Source organism: Plasmodium vivax, chromosome 9 (genome assembly GCF_000002415.2).
Source record: "Plasmodium vivax chromosome 9, whole genome shotgun sequence".
NCBI classification, from domain to species: Eukaryota; Apicomplexa; class Aconoidasida; order Haemosporida; family Plasmodiidae; genus Plasmodium; species Plasmodium vivax.
Genome location: NC_009914.1, coordinates 1,653,174 through 1,668,730, shown reverse-complemented (window position 1 = coordinate 1,668,730; position 15,557 = coordinate 1,653,174). Strand labels below are relative to the sequence as shown.

The 15,557-nt window shown below is 46.1% G+C and overlaps 3 protein-coding genes across 3 annotated transcripts; 2 read left to right on the top strand and 1 right to left on the bottom strand.

Annotated features, from left to right (window-relative positions):
• Window positions 1–562: 562 nt before the first annotated feature.
• Window positions 563–9,488, top strand: PVX_092710 (hypothetical protein, conserved; the record flags this gene model as incomplete). Its single annotated transcript, XM_001615484.1, has 1 exon — window positions 563–9,488. The coding sequence occupies exon 1, from the start codon at window positions 1,134–1,136 to the stop codon at window positions 9,486–9,488; it is 8,355 nt and encodes a 2,784-aa protein (XP_001615534.1). The 5' UTR covers window positions 563–1,133.
• Window positions 9,489–10,087: 599 nt separating this feature from the next.
• On the bottom strand, window positions 10,088–12,666 carry PVX_092705 (hypothetical protein, conserved; the record flags this gene model as incomplete). Its single annotated transcript, XM_001615483.1, has 2 exons — window positions 10,191–12,666; window positions 10,088–10,105 (listed from the first exon to the last, which is right to left on the bottom strand). Exons 1-2 carry the CDS (start codon window positions 12,135–12,137, stop codon window positions 10,088–10,090), a joined length of 1,965 nt encoding a protein of 654 aa, XP_001615533.1. The 5' UTR covers window positions 12,138–12,666.
• Window positions 12,667–13,105: 439 nt separating this feature from the next.
• Window positions 13,106–15,323, top strand: PVX_092700 (membrane skeletal protein, putative). The gene has a single exon (XM_001615482.1). It carries the CDS (start codon window positions 13,355–13,357, stop codon window positions 14,903–14,905), a length of 1,551 nt encoding a protein of 516 aa, XP_001615532.1. The 5' UTR covers window positions 13,106–13,354; the 3' UTR covers window positions 14,906–15,323.
• Window positions 15,324–15,557: the final 234 nt, after the last annotated feature.

Sequence of the window (15,557 nt, the reverse complement as noted above, 5' to 3'; positions counted from 1 at the left end):
AGCATATCCCACAGGTATATAACGCCTTCTTGCCTATTTGCCTCACCTGCCCATCCCCACGTATGCAAATAGGCGCATGAGAATATGCGTATGTGAAGAGGGCACTCCAATTTTATCCCTTTAGTATGAATTTTTTTTTTTTCCCCTCTTTACAATCGTAAGGAACAACCAAATAACCACGCATTTTTTTTTTCTTTTTTATGTACCTGTCACTTTGTTTTATACTTTATTTTTTTCCCCTCCCCCGAGTATTTTCCACCTTCTTCCATTTCCACCTGCCTTTTCCCCCTCCTGCTTCCCCCCCCTTGCGCGTGCACGACATTGCTGAAATTTTTTTTTTTTTGTAATTCTCATTACATACGCGTATGTACTTGAGCGCGCCCGCAAGTTACTACGCACTTGTACAATCGCTTAAATGCGTACATACATGCGTAGGGCGGAGTATGCTTTCCACACGTGCGAATTGACCATGTACACTTTTTGCATGCGCGCCTTATGACCCATACGTTGCGTATCGCCCCGCGCGAATACAATTTTTTGTCTTTCTGTTAATAATTGCTGTGCCACTGAGGGGGGAAGTTTTAAATCCTGAGTGGTCAATTTTTTCGACGCATCCCACGTGGGAATACATACGTGTGCGCGCATACACGTATGCACATACACGTATTCAGATACCCCAGTGGAGAGTTCATTTTTTCTTCAGCTGTCACGTGTGGCTGAGCGTACTGTGCCCACCTTGCGTAGTGGCATAAAGCGCGGGGCTGCTCGCCGAGACAGTTGCCAGAGGGGCGCGCGTTTGTATAAGTGTGTATAAGTGTGTATATGTATGCATGTATATGTATATGCATATGTATGTACATGTGTGCGCTTCCCTTTTCCGACCGCGCGTGCGCACGCAGCTAATGTAAGAATGGTACATTTTTTTCCCTCCCAAGAGTTCAAGGGGCAGTGAGCAGGCAGAGCCCGCGGAGGGGTGTAAATGTATATATATGTATATGTGTGTGTATATTTATAAAGAGTTATATGCGCCCCCACGCGCGAGGCACTGAGGAAAACGCAACCCAGGTGAACGCGAACCGACCGGTGCTCCGCTACCCCGAGTGACGAACGAACCGCCGCCAACTTAGCAGAAGATGAACTCCAAAAAGAACCATTTCAACAAAGTGGGCAGGCAAACGGCGAACCCCAATTTGGGGAGGAAAAATAATTCCTATAAGGAAAACACCTACGGACAGACGAACGGAGGGAAGGTTTTCAAGTTCATGAGCGATTTGAAGTATAATGGCTACGGCAAGAACGTGGAGGGAGCGCATTCCGACAAGAGCTCCCTCACTAGTAGGAATGGAAAGGCCTACGGAGTGAGTAGCAAAAGGAGAAGCAAACAACGGCAGCAACAGCATCAGCAGCAGGTGGAAGAGGAGGAAGAGGAGGATGATGACGAAGAGGAGGAAGAGGACGAAGAGGACGACGATGATGAGGAAGACGAAGAGGACGACGACGATGATGAGGACGAAGCGGATGACGAAGATGGCGAAGATGGCGAAGACGACGATGATGATGGCGAAGATGGCGAAGACGACGATGACGATGACGATGACGATGACGAAACGAACAGCAGCGAACTGAGCGATTTCTCCGTGAAAAAAAAAAAAAAAAAAAAAAACGTTCATAAAAATGATAACTTTTACGAAGGGATAGAAACATCAAGTACAAAAAATAAAGTCAATCTGAAAAATTATAACTCCGATTATTATGACATTTACTCCAACATATACTCCTACTATGACATTTTTACAGAAGATAAAAATGAAAAAAAAAAGTTTAAATATTTTAAGGACGTTTTTTCCAATTTCGATCCCAAATATGAAAATAAGGAATATAACTACGGCGTGGACTTGAGCAAAAAGCTGCAAGAAAAACACATCCCCATTATCCCTCCGAATAAAAAAGGAAACCATTTTGATAAACCCCCTACTAAAGAGGATAGGGGAAACAGAACTGCCTCCCCCCTCATTCCCAACCTACCCGCTACAGAAAATAGTAACTCCATCAGCGCGGGGGGAAGTGGTAGACTCGGTAGTAACGTCAACACTGCGTTTTTGAGCAACAGTGTTTTCCAAAATGGGGATGGCAGAGACGCCCGGGGTGGTAAAGATAATCTAGACAATCGAAATAACAACGATAATAAGGATAGCACTCACGTCGCCGCTGGGATGAATGGCCTGCGCAATGAGTTCTATGCCGGAAGTGGCTCCCTGAGGGCGAAGCGGAACAACCTGAAAAAGGGCGCAACTAGCAAGGACCCCCTCCTCAAAGGTAACAAGAAGAAGCTCGTCCCTTTGAAAAAGAAGAAGAAAAAAAAGAGCACCAGCGAAGAGGTCAGCGTGAACGATAGGGAGAATTTCAGCGCGCATGTGGGCGCGAATCAGGGTACCAACCAGGGTGCGAACCAGAGTGCGAACCAGAGTGCGAACCAGAGTACCAACCCGATTACCTCCGCTAGCGCCACCGCTAGTGCCGCCGCGAGCGCTTCCCTAAATGCTGGCCCAAACGTGATCGAATTTAAAAAGAGCCCCGGCGAGCCGAAGAACGGCGCGGGGGACATCTACGGCAACCGCGACTTTTCCAACCTGAGGGGAAGCGCGAACGCCAGCAGGGAAAAGGCGAAGAAGAAGTTCAGCCACCCCGCGGAGGAGGTCGCCAGCATCGCTAGGAAGGCAAAGGGGAGAGGCAGGCGACCCGGCCTGTTCGACCACCAGGAGAATAGCGAGCTGAGCAGCGCCACGGCTTACGCGAAGTATGGGAAGTATGGGAAGTTCTCAAAGGAACGGGCCAAGGCGCAGCTGGGCGGCGTGAGCGGCGCCCCCCACCGGAAGGGCAGCCTCGGCAACGCGAGCGATGCGAGCAACCCGAGCAATGCGAGCAATCTGAGCAACCCGAGCAACCTGAGCAACTTGAGCAACCCGAGCAACATCAGCCTGGACAGCTCGTGCTCCATCGAGCTGGACGACCCCCTGGAGGAAGGCAAAGCACCAGACGTGAAAAAGGAAGGAAGCATGAAGTTTTTAAAAAACCCAACCAAGAAGAGAATGCACAAGCTGAAAAAAATCGTAGAAATTTTGGAATACTCCATCTACAATGAGGAAAAGAAAGGGTCCAAATTGGAGGCAAAGCTATACGACTATGTACTCCTAACGAGGAACCTCAAACAAGAAATTGCCAACCTGGAGGAACTCAACAATAGCAATAAGAACAAAATGGCTAGCTATGAAAAGGACATAACCAAGCTGAAGGAACAGAACGAAGAAATGAAGCTGACCCTTTCCACCTTCGAAAATGAGCTGAGCAGTTTAATAAATAAATTTGACAAAAACTTTGCCAAAGAATTGATCGACACGAAGACGCAGAACGATGTGCTGAAGAAGGAAGTTGAGAGACTCAAAATGGAGATTGAGAAAAAAAACCACGAAATAAAGAAGATAGAAAATTGGAATGACTTGACGAAGAAGCTAAGTGCGGAGAATGTAGTGATGCAGGGGGGGGCAGGGGGAGTGCCCTCCTCTGTCCACATGGCCGGAGTCAACAGTACAAGTGCAGCAAATGGCCCACTGAGCCATGTAAACCTAGCCAGTGGAGTTGCCAACTCTAACGGTGCCCCATCCAGCGGTAGTAGAATCCCCGCGCTGAGCGACCACAATGAGCAGGGGGGAGACCTCGGAGGAAACCTCGGAGGAACAACCCCCCTGGAGAAGAACCCCAAAGAAGCAGTCACCACCACGGCGTACGAGTTCCCCTTTTACTACGGCGCCAGTGAGGAAATCGAACCATCTGTGGTTGAAGATTTACTCTTAAAAATGAAAACAATCAGAATTGTGTATGAGAAAAATATTGAAAGGTATGACGATGACACCAAGGCGACGATTTACGGATGCTACATCTCAAACTTCATTTTAGAAAATAAAGACATATGCAACCACAGGAAGGTGTTGAAGCACCTGCAGGAGTACTGCCTAATCGAGTCGAAGATGCTGAACGTGCATTTGTGCCTGCGAAAGGAAAGGTGCGATAACGTACCTTTGAAGGAGCTCGAGAAGGAAGTCATTAGGCAGCTGGAAAATCCAGACTCGGACAAAAACAAAGAGAGGGTGGCCCTCATCAACTCGATTATGTTAACCCTTCTGTTTAAGAATATGCACATTTATAATTTGTATCGCCTATTTGTTACCTGTCTTAAATGTGACAACTTTCGGTGGATACGCTTGATGAAGAAGTCCCTCTTTTTGAAATTTTTCGACCTCTGTTTGGTCGACTCGAATGTGAAGGGGAGCATCTGCCTCCCCAACGTGAAGGAGGCTCGGCTGATCCACGTCCCCCCCGCAGAAGCACTGCCCGACCCGCAGGAACGCCTACCCGTGGAGAGCCTCCACCAAGTGCAGTATCAAATAAAGCACCCCATGTTTTACTGCTCCAACGAAACGCTGAAGAGGTTAATTTCCAGCATGTTTTTGAACTTCGCCAAGGATCCTATCAACCCCCAAAATTGCGACAACATATACCACTACGTATTGCAGAAGAAAAATTTTGACCTTCTCAAGCTGCTGAAATTATCAGGCAAAAATTACAACTACATATTTAACAAAAATGGGGAGAACAAAACGCCCCTGGATTACCTAGACAATGAGGACATCAAAATTGACCTCATTTCTGGGTACATCCTGGACATTGCGGGCAAGGGGGCAGATAATTACAAAAACGCAAAGTATGAGGTGGCCTTCGACCTCTACAGTGAAGCGTTGGAAAAACAAATAAAACTTTCTGAATCCGTTCGGATGGGAAAATCGATGAATGAAAATATAGGGAAGCTATACTACAACAGAGCACGCACGTTAATGCACCTGAACAAGTGGATCGACGTAATTGAAAACTGTAACAACTGCTTGAAGTACATTCCCAAATATATCAACGCGTTTGACACGCAGATACACGCGTATGAAAATTTGCTGGAGTATGAAAATGCTCTGCTGACTTACAAAAATATGTGTATCAAGTGCAACATCAAACCGGATGATAAGGAAGATAAGTTGAAGTCCCAGATAAATGCCACTTCCTTTCAAATTCTAAATGTCAACAGGAATTGCTCCGTCTCAGAAATTAAACAGGCCTTCTCCAATTTGTCCAAGAAGTGGCACCCCGACAAACTTGGCATCAACAGTAGCCCAGATATTAAAAAAAGACACAACAATCATTTTAAGCGGCTTTTTAAGGCCAAGCAGTTGCTCCTGAACGATGCCGAAAGGCTCAAGGAGAAGAAGAAGAAAGAGACCAACTATGTGTATCCTCAAATTATTGAAGATGTTAGCGGCCACCCAATGGGTAATAACAGAACTGGTTCTCACAACAGGCAGAAGGGGATCACCCCAGGGGATACCGCAAATGCGTCATCTCACCAAAGAGATTGTAACGTACCCACCGCTGCCAACAACACTCATGACAGTGGTAGTACCCCCCATAAGGATGACCCAGGAGGAGGCAGTGCAGGGGATGATGCCCCTAGTAACCCCAACACAGGCACATTTAACTCAACCACGCAGGGTCCCACTTTTTCCAACGAGGCTAAGAACACCTTCTATAACACGTACAAAGACGATATTGACAAATTCCAGGAGAAACTAAAAAACTTCAACAAAGGATTGAACAGCGAATCGGATGGCAGCAAAAATGCCAACCCCTTCCTCAACCTCTTCGATGGGAAACTCTCCAATCTAAATAACGAAAAAGTGGATGAAAATTTTTACAAAAAATTGAAAGAGGAATATGAAGGCCTCTCCGATGATGAGATCTCCAATTTTAAAACAAAAATTTCCAATTCGATTAACAACCTCATACAGACGGAACTTAACTTGAAGAGAGAGTACCAGGAGCTATGCATAAAGGAAAAGACAAATGTCATCATGAATGCTCGCCTATGCATTTTGCAGGAGATACAGAAGGCGCTCTGTGTGCGGTTAGACAAAGAGAGGAAGCTCAAAGTCGTGGAGAGCATAATTAAGGGAAGAACTGAGGAACGATCGGCTAACTGGGTCAAGGCAAATGGGGGTGGAGGGACCACCGCAGAGGAGGTCCACCGCGAAGGCGAAAGGGATGCCCCTCGAAATGGTAGAAGTGCAGGGTATACTGCTGATCCACAAGGGGATGACGAAAAGGAGAAGGATTATCTTCAAAAAAGCTCATCCAAGTTTGGAAAGGGCGCATCCGAACCGGAGGTCAAATGGGAAAACAGCAGAAGGAAAAGCAACACCGATAATGGTGGCGGCTTTTTAGAAGACACGGCATTTTTTCGAGACACGCAAAACATCAAAGCGAATAGCGGACTAACCTCAGCGGAGCGAAAGAAGCAACGCCCCGAAGGAAGTGATGAACCTGGCGGAGGAGGCGATCATTCCATGGGTGAAAGTAACGATGATGAGTATGATGATAGCTCCGGTGAGCCACGTGCCGGTAAGCGAAACGGAGACCAACTGGAAGGCGCAAAAAACACGCAGCAGGAAGTGGCGGAAGATAAAATGCACGAAGGCGCCGCTAACGAGTTGTTCTACAATGACGAGAGGGGCTACTTCGAGGACAGCCAAAAAAATAAAAACACCCCAAGCGGAAGCAGCAACGATTGTGCAGGGGGGGACACCGCCGATCAGAGAAGGAGGAAAAAAAAAAGCGCAGATCTTAAGGAAAACAACATACAGTGGGAGGAGGACGAAACGGAGAGAGGTGACAGAAAAAAAAACCAGAAAAGCAAAATGGCCGCAGACAGCAACGACCATGAGAACTTCATATTTTGGGATGAGAAGGGGAACGCCCACCACGAGGGGAAGGAGAGCACATGCACATACGTCTTCGAGCCTGCTGATATATTCCAGGGGAAAAGCGAAGCGAAAGGGGAAGCGAAAAATCAGGGGAAAATTAAAGCAAAAAATGACGGGAAAAATGACGGCAGTAACTTCTTCGACGGCGTCAGTGCAAACCAGCCGAGTCAGCCCAGCCAACCATTTAGGCACTCCAACGGACTACCGGGGGAGAGCAGCTCCATGGGCGAATATGAAAAGAGCTTCACTGCTGACAGATTAGAGGAGAACAATTTTTTTTTCTTAAGTAAGGGCAACAAGGGGAAGAACAGCCTGAACAATGCAGGGGGGCCGTTTTACGATGGGAATAATGAGCAGCCAAATGGGAATGAACACGACAGTTTTGCCAACAAGGGAGGAGGCGAGGCGGCTCAAGAAGACGGAGAAAACGGAGAAGGAGTAGAAAGAAACGGGGCAATGGCCAGCAGTCACCATTTCGCAAAATCGATGAGTGAAAGGACCCCCTTTGATTTCCCCCACGCAGGCAATTACGATTACGAGTTGGAAGGTCGCGCCGGTGATGGGGGTATCGCGGGTGGGAGTAGCCATACTGGGGAAGAGCTCACCGAAGGGGGGGGAGCCCCAAGTGCCGTCTCAAATGTCGCCTGGGGGAACACCGCAAATGTCAATTCACACAAAGTGAATTTCCCAAACGAGCAGGATGAGTACAACTACCTTAGGGGAAGGATGAAGGATATCATGGGCACCCCAAGTGGGGCACCTGGAAATGTGAAGAAGGCCCCCCAGGACGGTAGCAACAGCTGCGATGGCAACGAACGAAGTGGTGGAGAGGAGGACACCCAGCACGGTCTTGGGGCGGCCGCAAACAACGGCACGTTAAATAGCGGCAAGCCAAATAGCGCCTTGCCTGGCAACGCCTCGCAGTATAACAACCTCCACGTGGACCGCTCCAGCGATAACCACAGCGACGATAGCTACCTCAGAAATGACGCCTACGAAGCGATTAATCAGCGGCACGTACACCGCGTAGGCAAAAAGCAGCCCCCCCCCAAAGTAACAGATTATAACGAACAGAACCACCACATAAACGGTGAAGAGAGCGACCCAATTAACTTCTCCAGCAGCTCGAAGAAGGAGGAACAATTCGCAGCAATGCGGTTCCCCGGTAGCAACAGCTACGTGCACAAAGGGGTAGACCAAAATATGTTTAACCTACTTAACATGGACGTCAACTTAGCAGGAAGTAGCTCCTCAGGGAATTTGAATTCCACCTACGCAGAGAAATTTATGAAGAAAAATTTAATGTACTCCAATGACGCCGTGGACAGAGAGAGGAGGCGAAGTAGCTTCAAACAGCAGGCAGGCACAAAGTATGCCAGCGACGGGGAAGAAGCAGGAAACGGCGAACAGTTTTACGGGCTCTATAATGATAGCATTGGGGGCATTAGCGGTGGAGGCGTTAGCGGCAGGAAGGGAAGCGGTGCCAATAGCGGGAGCAACGGCAGCAACGGAGGTGGCGCCAATAACGCAAGTGGCGGCCACCAAGTGAACAACTTCGAGCCCCCGTTTTTTAGCCAATCCGCGCAGCTCCCCCATGACCCACCCACATATGGAAGAAAAGGTGGGGACCGCAACTCAACCGCACGAAGGGACAGCAACAACGCTGAATCCTTTGCCAATTTAAGCAGCGCTCAGTATGACAACGAAATCGAAACACAACACCAGACGCCACTTCTCCTGTCGCAACAGGGATACAAAAATGCAGAAGGGGGAACCTTTTATAACAGCCCCAACAGCGATGCCCACTACGCCAATGAGCGGTACGAAGAAAATTATCAACACGAACAGGGCCACAACAGTTACTATGCACCTGATGAGGAAGACACACCAAATGGCCCAAACAATGACGACGATAAGAATTTCTTCCAAACAGATATTAACACAAATCAAAGTAACACCAATCATCTGTACGAGAGTGACATGAACAAGAGTCCATTCCCTGAACAGATAGATTCCAAACAAGATAGCTTCCTCTACGATGACAATAATTTTCGCAACAGTAGTTCCAACTTTTATGGAAATCACCTGAACAAGTCATACAATTATGAAAATATAAAAGTGAGAAATTCACTCATGTACATGAATGAAAATGAAGAAAAAAATAAAAATGTGAAGAAAATATTTTCGAACGATTTAACTTCCATTTCGTTGGATAAAGAATTTAATCAGAAGAGTAAATTCTCTTTCAGTCAGAAAGTGGAGAAACAGAAAGTGAAAAATGGCAGAGGAAAAGTTCCCGCTGAGGAAAATAACTTTATCAAGTTGAAGAAGTCCTCCTTAGATAAGCTCGGCCCCAAAGTTGATGCGAGTAAAGCCAGGCCCTTCGCCTCGGCGGCGGGGATGACGATGGGTGCGACCGCGGCTCCGTCTGTTACTCCGATCACTACCTCTGTTGCTACCTCTGTTGCTACCCCGGCCGCTACCCCCGTGGAAGGTTCTCTACCGAAAAAAGTTTTTAAAAAAAACGTGAACGCAGATGACAAGCACAAGGCTGCCGATCAGATGAAACGGGGGAAGGGAAAGGCTAAGGACGGCGGCGTCGCGAACGGCAGCAGGCCAAACAAGTGAGCAGTCTGTGTGATGGACATGCCCCAGTGTGTAACCTCTACATTGGTCAGCCCAATAGGTGTAACGAGCTAGGCGGTAAGCAGTCTAAACATATCCACTGCAAACTATTGTGGGTGTTTAACTGCCACAGCGCTGCACACGTGTGCAAACGTAGGTACGTTCCTACCTGCGTGCATGTAACTATTTAATTCCGCCTTGGGTCTGCTTAACCGTTTGCAGCACCCTCCCTGTGTTATCTTCTCTTAATTAACTTTTTCTATACCTTTCGAAAGACCTACACGAGAGGATATTTTTTCTGCATCTCCAGTTGAACTAGCCATTTTTTGTAATAACACACAAGATGGTAAAAAAAAAAAAATCTTGCAGTACGTGTATTTTGTTGTTGTTAAGAATTGGGAAGGGGGGACCATATCCCACCATGCGTACTCTTCCTATGGCTGATTAGCCTCCCCCTTTACCGACATGCTTATTGACAAAATTTAAAATTACTTCTTCCCTTCTGCCAAATTGGGCACCCACCCCTTCCCTCTTCACACGAAAAAAAATATTCCTAATATGCACCAAGTCGAGGGCATGAAATGTGTGCATCTCTGTTATGATCAGATCGAGGAGGTCTTCTATCAGGGGGGTAACCCTGCGGGGGGAGTGAAGCGGAGATGGCGAAGCAGTGCCGCTATTCTTCTCTCCCATAATGGGAAACACCTTTAAGAGCATGTTCAAAATCTTCGGATAATCACGTGAACTCATTTTCTTTTTTCCCATAAAAAAGGTTGCGTAGTCAACCAAAAAGTTTAACACAAAATTGGCTTGATTTCTTCTTTCCGGTGTATTGCCATCCCCTCCTGGGCAAGTTACCACATTGAGGAGGAAGTTTAAAAATACGTCACTCGAAAAGCTGTTTATGCACATGTTCAGGAGGAGCGCTTCTTTATATAAATCATTCTGCCCCATTTCGTCGCGCACATTTTTAACATACAACACATACACACTTAGCATTTCTTCCCTCGGGTGTTTTAAAAGATATGACATGATAAGTACCTTCTGGGACGGCTCCGCAGAATGCACAATTTGGCGACTCTTCTCGCAGAACTGCTCAAAAAAAATGCCTTCATAAAAATCGAACAGAGAAAATGCGTAAGACAAATTGCTTACATCTATGTTGTTAATCCGTTGCACATTTACATATTTCGAAATTAAGTCAAGGAGTGCATCATCCCGATGTTTGTTTTTCCCGAGGCAGTAGGCAAACAGACATATGTGGGAATATTTCTTGCCTGGTTCTCGTTCGCCATTCTTTTGAGCAGTTTTTTCTCCACTTATCTCAGTGAGACTCGCGCTAAAATTTGACCCCTTCTGTAGATTCTTCCTACTGTAAGTAGTATCCCCTTGGAGGGATGATTCCCCCATGTTGTGGTGTCCCCAATTGGGGTGTGTCTCACCATTTTTTGTCTCCCTTTTGTTCATTTCTTGATGAGTTGCTCTCTTCTGGGAAATCCCCTCTCCTTGTGTCTCCTCCGAGTAAGAGGGATATTCTTCCCTGGGGAGCCTTCCCCCTCTATCGCAGTTTCCATGCAGTTGGCCATCTCTTCCATTATCAGCCATCACCACAGTGCTATGTGAACCCCCCCCGGTAGCATCAACACAGGTGCCTTCACTTTGGGATAGCTCCTTCTTCAACCTCCGTTTTGTCTCATTACACAAATGAAGAAAAACCTCATAATCGTATATTTTCATTTTTGTGTACGAATAGGCTATTAAAGCTATCTCCTCCATATTTGCAAAGCATATTTTATATAACAATTCTCTGCTTATTAAATTTACGAATGAGTCATATTTTGTGTGAAGTCTTGAGTAAGACAAGAGCAGTTGGGAGAGGTCTTTTATGTTAAAATTTTTGATCCACCTTTCATCCACATTTTCTGCAACTAGCTTGAAAATGTTGTATTCATCATAGTTCACTTTGGACAGGTAATTCAAAGCTGTGGTTATGCTATACGGCTGAAGGAACGGCAAATGGTGCTTCAGTTCGTCGCAAATGTCGTCCCATGAATGGTTATTGCGGTGGTGTTCACTCGGGTTGCCCATTCTGCGCCCATTTGTGCTACCTCTAATCGAAGCGACTTCTTTTTCGTTACTCCCAAGTTGAATAATTTCTTTTCCGCTCGCTTTACGTTGCTGTTCCTCCTCAGTGGGCAATGGACTATGCCCATTTGAACGGCACGTGTTGGCATAGCTCTTACCCTTACTTCTACTGTGTGTGTCACTTGCTTCGCCAGCAGGATTGTTTCCTCCTCTTAGGAACGCATCCGAATGTGCGCTTTGCCCACAATCCCCATCACGCTTGTCAGCGTAAAGGACACGACCTTCTGCTCCATCCCCACTGACACGTCTCAAGTAGAGCATTTTTGCTACTGTTCCCAGTTTATTTCCAAACTTTTTACGCGGCAATTCCTTTACGTGTATTTTTTTCATCCATATTTTCTGCTTCTTATTTCGATTTATTTCTTTATTTTTTAACACATGTTCGCTGGATGAGGGGCTGTGGAGATTTCTCAAAATGGTTCCTACCCTTCTATCCACAAAAAAATCACCTTGTTGAACAATTCCGAGGCTTTTCAAGCGACTCGAAATGCATTTTACTTCATTCATCTTTTTTTCGCAGAACGTACATTTTTGACCATTCTAACAGTGAGCTTTGTTTAAAAAATCACGTTGTTGTTCATCCCAAATGGTCACTTGTTCGGGACATTTAAGCGATTCGTTTCACTTACGTTGTGCGCCTACGATGAGCATTTCTCAGTTCCCTTTCCCGTTTCCCCCATAGTGCCTTTTTATTCTTCCATTTTTGGTGAATTCCTTCGCGCTCGTCACATTTTTTGCTCTCACATTTTTCTCCCTTCCGTGCGCATAAACGTATGCGTAACACGTGCACAGCTAAGTTGCTACGCATTCTTACACCTCATTGGTTCTATGACCACGTGTTTCCCATGAGTCTACCTACCGCGTGACGCGGAGGCTACGAGTTGGACCTTTCTCGGTTGCGTTTTCTGCAGATCTTTCCCACACAAAAAGGTTGCAAATGGTTTTGCGAACAATGACACGCCCATTTGTTTAGCATACCTGTTTCTGCCTTATGAACAGATCATACATTTTTCGCCATTTTACTAATTAGGTAGCTATTTTTTTTTTTTTTTTTTTTCTGTTCATGTGAAAAAAAAAATAGCTAGCTGTTTAGGTCACCATTTTGCTTTTTTTTTTTTTTTTCGCGCAGTTATGAATAATACGATATAGTGCATATTTAAATGCACACACACACACACAGATTGTTGCTCATCTGCATTTTTTACTGGCATATATTTTTTTGGTGTTTTTTCTTTTTTAAGTGTATAATGCTCTACATCTTCCGTATGCGCACACATTTCGCTTTTTTCGCACTTTTTTCACCAAATGAGCTCTGAAAAGGCACAACATAACGACATTCTACAATGTTCACCTTTTTGTTTATATTTTAAAAGTTGTTTTGGGTGAGACACTGGGCGAGGCTTAATGTACATGCGCGTGTTTGTAGTTAAATATTTTTTCTCCCACGCGTGTGTGGCCGTCTTCCCCATTTTTGTAGATACGTAACGTTCGAAACGTTACAAGTTTGAAACGTTACAAGTTCGATTCGATTCGCTTCGTTTTAAGCCCACGCTCCGTTGTTAGACGAATTGTTTTTTGTGCGCTCATTTGCTCGCGGTGTTCCACCAGAACGTGGCCATCCGTTTGGGCACACACTCATACGTATACACACATATATATATAATTAGTTACTTATTTACGCTTTGCGTGCGCTCGACCTGCGCACCCCCCCTCACGCCGCCAACATGGACACGACGAAAAGCAAAAGCAGCAGCGCCCTAAGCAGCGAAAGCGGCACGGCGAATTTGCCAAAGCACCGCGAAATGGAACGGACTGCGGCGACAAAAAATGGCGCAGACGGAGAACAGTCCGCCCTCTCACTGAATAGGAGTATTCCACCTTTCAGCAGAGATCGCACCTACGCGAATGGCCAAACAAAAGAAACAAAGCTGATAGATAGCGCAAACCACGACTTCGCAGGAAAGGCAATAGACACCCAAACGTATATCCCTCATAACAAAACTAAAGTGATAGAAGTCCCCGAATTGAGGTTCATAGATAAAATTGAATATGACCCATTCGTCATCGAGAAGTTAAGGTACGTTCCAAAACAAGTTACCAAATATAATATCATCGAAAAGCCAATAATAAAAAACATCGTGACAGACAGAAAAGTGGACGTTCTCTATGTTCAGGAGAAGATAAGTTTTAAAGACCAGGAAATTGTAGAGGAGGTTTATAATTACGTTGATAAGGATAACCAGAGGATCTTAGCTGATCAGGGAGGTCCATCCCCTAGTAGGGCCGTTTTACCCCTAGGGGGGACGACTCGAGGGGAGTGTGACTCATCGGCATCATGCCCCTACATAAATGGCGACATCATAAGAAATAGCATGCACCATTGTAACAACCATAATGATAGCAGGAGCAGCATGGGAGGCGCCCCAGATGGTGTGTTGCCCCCCCTACTGGAACCATTCGGACCGCAAGTAAACGTAACAGAAAATAAGATATTCGAAAATGTGTTCGTACCAAAGGTGGAAAAAGTCGTCGAAGTGAAAAAGAAAATTGACATACCGATTAACTTACCCATTCCTTACATAGTCCCTAAACCGAAAATCGTAGATGTAGACATTCCCGTTTTTAAATTTAATGATAAGTATGTCCCCGTGCCAGTTCGGCAAAGGATCATACCGAAGGTTACATGGACAGATAGAGTTTACAAAGTGGACTGTGTGGTGGAGAAGCCATATCTGGTCTATCACGACATAGTAAAAATTGTGCCAACTGATACGCAAATTTCCGTTAGAGAATACCCAAAGGGAATAACTAAAATAAATCCCGAAGAATTATACGAAGTAGATAATTTGGCATTATGGATGAGGGTAAATGCTGACTTGAAGGAGGAAAAAGACGCCTTGAAAAAAACCCAAGACAATTGCTCTGATCGTACATGTGAATGTTCCATCGCGGATTCGTTTGAGGAATGCTCTTCCACTTCGGAGTTGAATTCTTCCCAAGACGGGGCAACTACCATCAAGTCGTCTAATGAAAATGTTCTGGACACCCTTCCCATCCACCCGGGACACCCCCTCGAGATGGTTCACTTGCAGAATAAGTGGATGCAGCAGGACACAACGAGGATGATGGAATTGTACCAGGACGGCTTCTTCGACGCGCATAGAAATGCAGTGTTTAACTTGGCCACTCGAATTCCGCGCGAGGCAGAGATAGAGGTTAGGCAAATTTCGCAGCTGCAGCGGCGCATGGAGAAGCGGGAGTGCGGCACTGATTAGGTAGTGCCCCTCTAAGAGGGTGTAAATGTGCACACAAATGCAAGTAGAAGGCTCGCCCAATACTTCGACTGCACGGGAATATCTCCCTCCTTTTGATAAATTTGTCGGGGAAGTTCCCCCTCCCCCCAAAAACTACCCGTTCTCGCGCATGTACACATGCAGGTGCACTGAGTCCATGTTGCGCAGCATCCACTGAACGGCATGACTTTTTGTTTTTCCCCCTCAAATGGGCACTTGCGCGAATATATTTTCTTTTCCGCCGCTTGTGAGGAATAACGCCGAAGTTTTGCTCCCCTTTTTTGAGCAGAAAAAAAAGAGAACTCACTTATTTGTTATCCCTTTTTCCATTCGTGCCTACATGTGTGCAAAACTAACCGTCTAGTCAATCCGGAGCTGCGAAAATGTGGCCACGTTGAGCAGCACTTTGGAAGGAAAACCTCCTCCGCGTTCGACCTGTTCGCCAATTTTGCTTACGTCACAAGGGGGAATCAAAAGGGTGGAGAATCAAAAGGGTGAAGGCGGTCCCTCTCTGCGTGATCATTCGTATGAATAATGGCAAAGGGGGGGGACTACCGTTTCGATTTCCCCAATGGGTACATAACTTCGCTAAAGAGTGCCACTGGTAGGGGCATAACCCTTTCGCGGTATCTAC